Source organism: Gallus gallus, chromosome 5 (assembly GCF_016699485.2).
Source record: "Gallus gallus isolate bGalGal1 chromosome 5, bGalGal1.mat.broiler.GRCg7b, whole genome shotgun sequence".
NCBI classification, from domain to species: domain Eukaryota; kingdom Metazoa; phylum Chordata; class Aves; order Galliformes; family Phasianidae; genus Gallus; species Gallus gallus.
The window spans coordinates 33,702,235-33,708,234 of NC_052536.1; the positions used below are offsets into that span (position 1 = coordinate 33,702,235).

Consider the following 6,000-nt stretch of genomic DNA (forward strand, 5'->3'; position numbering starts at 1 on the left):
GAGATCATTACAGTAATTTAATAACACCATATTTGGGTATTTTAATTAATTAAAATTAATAGTAATTTTAACACCCTCGTTTTTATACCAGACCTTTTCAGTGCTCTCTAAATTTAATCCTCTTTGCAGTTTTAAACAGTAGTGTTGACCATGAATTTAAGTGAGACTTCTTTAAGCAACCTCTGTGATTTAAGGAAATAAAAACCCACAGAAGCAGCAGAACAGCCCGTGCTGCCCTGTGCTCCTTTCTCATCTACAAACTGCCAGTAAAGTTCAGTATTTTTTCAACAAAAATGGTTACAAATAGAAGACTTACCGGTTCCGTTCCAAGTTGCACTGGCAAAACATTTGCCTCAGCACCGTATGCATGTCTGTCTCCAAACTCTCTGGATGTTCTAATCGTCCTCCTGAACAAAATAATAATCTGTGTCACATGGAACTGCCATAGCAAAAATGACAGTTATAGAGGCTACATCAGACAGTAATGGATAGTGAATGTTAATGCGAAGAACAGAACTGTTATGTTTCCTTATTCTATTCATTAATTGTTCAGCAGTTTTAAACATTGCCCAGAAAATACTGATGCCTTTTGTACTGTGTTACTGTTACCAGAAGTAAGTAGAAAGGGGAAAGACAATGAAAAAGTGTGGGTTTTTTTTGTTGGTGGTGGTGTTTTTACAAACAAATACTACCTTTTTTCCCAAATCGCTTCTTAAGCATCCACAAAAATCCTCCAGCTGCTCCTCTGAACACTGGAGACATCTCCACACAAAAATGCAACACGTTGAAACTGCTGCTGTTTCACCTATTTCTTAGTAGGACAAAGAAACATGTTAAAAGAAATACTTGTTAATTTGCATCCCAGTAGAACTCTCGTGTTATTCTCTTGCAGGTAGAGAGCTAGTTAATCTGTGCTGGGTTCTTACTAGACTGAAGCATGATGAAGATAGTTTTTGTTGTATTTATTGATGCGGTATATACTTCACTACTGCAATATTAACAATTTGATTACATGTTCTGATTATGTTCATGTTGTATTTTAGGCAATAGTCTTCGTAGTTGGTGGAGGCAACTATATTGAATATCAAAATCTTATTGACTACATAAAGGTATGTACACTTCTGTTGATTGTAGTTTCTAACTTACTGAAATAAACCTTTTTTAGCAGGCATTTAACATAAAGAATTTAACATTTAGTATTTGGAAGACGAAATCTTAAGAAATTAGCGGTTACATTGGTATTATACATACAGTGCAGGAAAAAAAGTACCTAAGAATTGAGTAGAAAACAGGGATTATTATTTTAGAATGCCAGTTATTGTTTCTGTCATTTTCTGTTCACGTTGCATTTCTGAATGCAAGCAGCATGCCACCTATCAAAGCAGAGATCCCGTTGGCATCAGTCTCTTAACGCTTACTACTTGGCTACGTTTAGAAGCTTTCACTAGTGAGTTACAGGCAGTTCGTTCTCAGCATGCTGGATCATTTGATTCTGTGTAGAAATTATACGATAGACAGAGAAAAGAATATGGAACCGACTGTAATTAATGGTGGTGTAAGGGATCTGAAGTCTCTGGTTCCACCTGGCCAGCCTAAACAGAGTGGACTTATGCCAAAAAACAGCAGCTGAAAAAAAAGTAACCAAATCTTTAGAATTCCTTTGGGGGCATAGATGAGGTAGAAGCACTTTCCAGGTGTAAAAAGGAAAGAAAGATAACCTTGATGAAGTTTTGAATTATGTAAGAGCAGCAACACACTATTCTTCCTTCTAGATTTTACCTTGCTATGCTTCTGTCTATCTGGATTACGGCTTTTCCCTGAAAACAGTACATATGCAACATCAGTAACTGAAAAGTGTTTTTCCACGTACCGAGCACCTGAGAGTTTTATTCCTGTTCCGGTATATGTTGCAGAACATGAAGTCAGAACTGCACAGGGCTGTTTTCCTCCTCTAGCAGGCAGCTGTTTTGGAACAGAGCTGGTCAGAATTAGAAAAAGGAGAGGAAAAGGAAAGTTACAGTCGTGGGGTACAAGGAGAGGACATAAGGATCCAAAAATTTCGGAGACATTAACGGACATTAGACATGCAGTTTCTTTGCTGTTGTTCTGGAATCTGTGGAAAGTGGGTTCTTCTTCATTGATTGTTCAAGCTGAAATGTGCTGTACAGTTTTTCTCCAGTCAGACTATTTCAGCCGTGGGAGATATGACCTTCTGAGAGGGAAGTCTCCCTCACCTTACTTATCCCCTCTGAAAAACAAGAGCAGAAAACTTGATTCCCCTCACCCTGCTCCCAGGAGACTTGCCTGCCTCACCCAGATGGCTCTTCCAGGCTTAGCCACAGCAATTCGGCACACTTCCATGCATGGGGTACACTTCCAGCATCTGTTGTCTCACCAGATGTAGCTTAGTAATTATTCGAAAATTCAATCCGTTTTTCTTCAGAACGAAAAGGAGGAAAAACCCAACAGGTCTGTTCTCGCAAGTAGATACAAAGATTTTATTCACTGCTTTATTTTTTTAAGCACTATCTGTTTTTACCAGTTTTGCCTCTGAAAACAGAGAAAACCTGGGGAAGCTTTCTGAAACAGGAAGCGGTGTTCAGCTTTGGCATTTTGGGGTTTTTTGTAGGAGAGTTAACCCTCAAACTCAGTTATCTTCAGTTCTGCGCTGGAGTCTCACTTCATAAGTCAAATATCGTTCATAGTTAGGAAGACTGTGCCTTGAAACAGATGCATTGGCCAACAACGCGCTGAAAACATGTCACCAGAATTTCAAAGCACGTAATTTAGTTTGTCCTTTAATTTCCTTTCATGTATTGTTAAAAAGGTACTGCCTGACCTGACAGCCTACCTCTGCTAGACATTATCATTTAGCACAAGAAAACCAAATTCTGCACAGCTTTTTTAAAAAAACAACAAAACTTAAGAGCACTGGTGTTGCCTTATTGACATGGCTGAGCATTTTCAGCTTGGCTCCACTCACTTCTGGGTGATACATCTCTTTAAGCGTGCTGAGTAATTAACTTGGACTATGCGTATGCTTTTATCTCAAATTACACTTTTAGAAGAATTTGGTTTTTTTAAGACTGGGATTGTACAGGAGTGTGTATTTTGCAGCCTAAACAGGCAACAGTCTCACTTCAGTTATCTCTATGTTTCTTTTTGTTTGTGTTCCTGTGCAGCTGTAAGTGCTATCCATTCATATAACGGAAAATAAATTACTAATAAATTATAAATATAAAATAATATATATTTATATTATATAATTTATAAGTATATTTTATTTTTATATTTATTATTAATAATATTATAACATTCCTATTATTGTGTATATTATTATATTTTATTATTTTTATATTATTTTTATATTTTTATATTTTATAGCTCCAAATTAGTAACGATGAGGAGATGAAGCAGGATTAACATCTCCCAAATTGGCACGTGCCCACCAGCCACGGATTGTTAAAATCCAGTTCTGTGACTGCTGAAACAGCACAGCTGCTACCAGCTATGAACAAAATCATTTTGAGGAGGCTCGTGTTCCTGTTTTGCCTTTTCTTAAGCAACTTTTAATTTGTATCAGGAAAAAAAAGTCAGAGTGAGTTCTCTATTCTGTTTTTGTCCTGCCAGTTCCCTGACTGCTTATCATTTATCACGTACATAGAGCTAGTAAGGTGTTTTCTGTGTGATGTTTTAAAATCACATCAATGACAAAAAAACAAAAAGAACCCACTCTGACTACTAAGAGAAAGCATTAAGTAATTGAGCAGTGAGACAGATGGCTGGAGCCTGTGCTCGAACTTGGAGGAGCTGTGGGATTGTTAGCCAATGCTGGGCATAAACTCGGTCTAGAACTATGCATTACTTACACCATTATTTTTACTTCTACAATGCTGTGTTGTCAGACAAGTACTATCAAACTGTTCACTGCAAGCTCGGATCATTATGTATCCAACTAAATTCAACACAATATTGTTTCAATTTTTTTTTTAACAACCTCTTTCAAATGTTATCGCCATAGGGAAATAAATGACAAAGTTTGCAGCTTTAACACAGCCAGAACTATAGGACTTAAAGATCATGGAGAAATACAGTTTTTGGTATGCAGTTAGTTGAAGCTGCTTTTGCTGCTCTGTTAGACACCTGATTTCTTCCCATCTTTTCTTTTTCTTAGGGTAAACAAGGCAAACACGTCCTCTATGGCTGCAGTGAACTTTTCAACGCTACACAGTTTATAAAGCAGGTGGGTACTTTTAACAGTAACTCTGTAATACTTAATACTGTAATAACTACGACTTCTGTGACTGCTTTTAAACTTCTATCTTTCTATGGATTTTTGTCTTTGTAAAAACAAATAGATGTAAAAAAAAATGACGTGGTTTTCTTACCTGTTTTTCACTTGATTTAAGTAGGGGGTTTGGAGTCACTGTTGTTAACTTCAGAAGGCCTGTGTTGTCAGTGTGAGTTACCAGGTACTGCAGCTGGAACAGTTCTTTGTAATGAGCTTAACATAAATCCTAGAGAGGAGGGGAAAAAAAAAAAAAGAGTTCTAAAGTTCCAACACTTTTCCACAAATCGGATCCTTCCAGGCTATTTTAGCAACAATCCGGAGTTAAAAATTGCTATTAACTGCAGTCTCGAAATCTGTGTCCTAAGCTTTGCTGTTCAGAAGTACTGGCACTGGGGGAGCTTTGGGTTATCCCCAGGTTTTTGTTTGTCTTGTTTTTTGTTTGTTTGTTTTAAACAAGAGCATTAAAAAGAAAGTTATTGATGCCATTACTTCTGACCCTCTCTGATAAAACTGCAAAATAGAAATTATTCAGTGCTCAGCCCTCCAGTAGCTGTCACCACCTGTGCTTTTACTTCTTCCCTCAATTTTTATTCAGACCTACATTTTGAAGAACTAAAGTCACTAAGTTCTGTTGCACTTGAAGGAGGAAGAACAAATGGTGCTCATCACCATAGTGTCCATACCAGCCTTAACACTGAAATTTATTCAAATCTTAGGGTTTGAAACCTAGAACCCCTTGTATCGGGGTATGCATTAAATATTCTATTGCTTGCATGCTTTTGACTGCGAGAAATAACCAAGGGTTGTAGGACAAAAACGTTTACTGTATGAACTGAATATTAACGTACTGAAAGAATAATGTTACCAACCTAATCGTTTCTGTCTCTTCATGTGTAGCTGTCCCAGCTTGGCCAGAATTAGGACTGAAACACCATGACCTGAATGTCAACATGACAAATAAAAGAACTGCTACAGCATTCAGATAACTTTTTAAAACTCCCAACAGCTTCATTAACATAACTTCTCAAGAAATCTGTAATTAGTACTGTGTATATCAACATTTCTGAAATAAACCTTAAAATGTGCAATATTTTTGTTGAGCATTAAGTCACATTACTTTCTAAATGCAATATTAACTGTGGCTTATGACAGAGCTGTCTGATCAGCATAGCATTCTCAAGATCTCATAGACAATTTCTGTTCCAGTAAACAAAGCAATATTTGGAAGAAAAGGTCAAGTCTTTCTTCAGGAGATGTGTTCGTGAAAGCCAGCTATCTTCATTTAACAAAACTGAAATGGACAAAACTGCCTTTCAGGACCGCAGACAAACAGCCTTAGTGCACAACAACTGCAGCTTCTAGCTGTTATCCTTTTACTTTACCAAAGTCCTTCTACTTGGATCTGCACCATCTTTGCTTGATGGTCTGAAGACATACTTGAAGTTACCTTCAGTACAAGTTTTGATACAGTAATTTAGCTTTGTCTATTAAGGTTATGTGTTAATATTCATCTACTTGTCTAAACAGTCATAGTTTCAAACCATAAATCCTTTAATAATTTTCTTCTGCACTTTTTCTTGCAATTGCTTTGACTGTTATGTTTGGGAAGAAACCAAGCCTTATTCATTGTATAGCTCAGTAACAGTTCAACAAGCACATATTTAAAACACATTTTAACAATTGCTTTAGGTAGAGCCAGTGCAGGAGCA

General features: G+C 36.9%; 1 protein-coding gene across 3 annotated transcripts in view; it reads left to right on the plus strand.

The window, feature by feature from the left end:
* SCFD1 (sec1 family domain containing 1) overlaps positions 1-5,792 on the plus strand; it is a 44,838-nt gene extending 39,046 nt beyond the window's left edge. The window contains exons 23-25 of one of the 3 annotated variants that reach the window (XR_001466733.4): positions 1,044-1,109; positions 4,175-4,243; positions 5,189-5,206. Coding sequence is in view for 2 of the 3 variants with exons in the window: in XM_046941766.1 (XP_046797722.1) it covers positions 1,044-1,109; positions 4,175-4,348 (240 nt within the window). In the remaining variant the exon portion in view is untranslated. 3 annotated transcript variants of the gene reach the window in all.
* Positions 5,793-6,000: the final 208 nt, after the last annotated feature.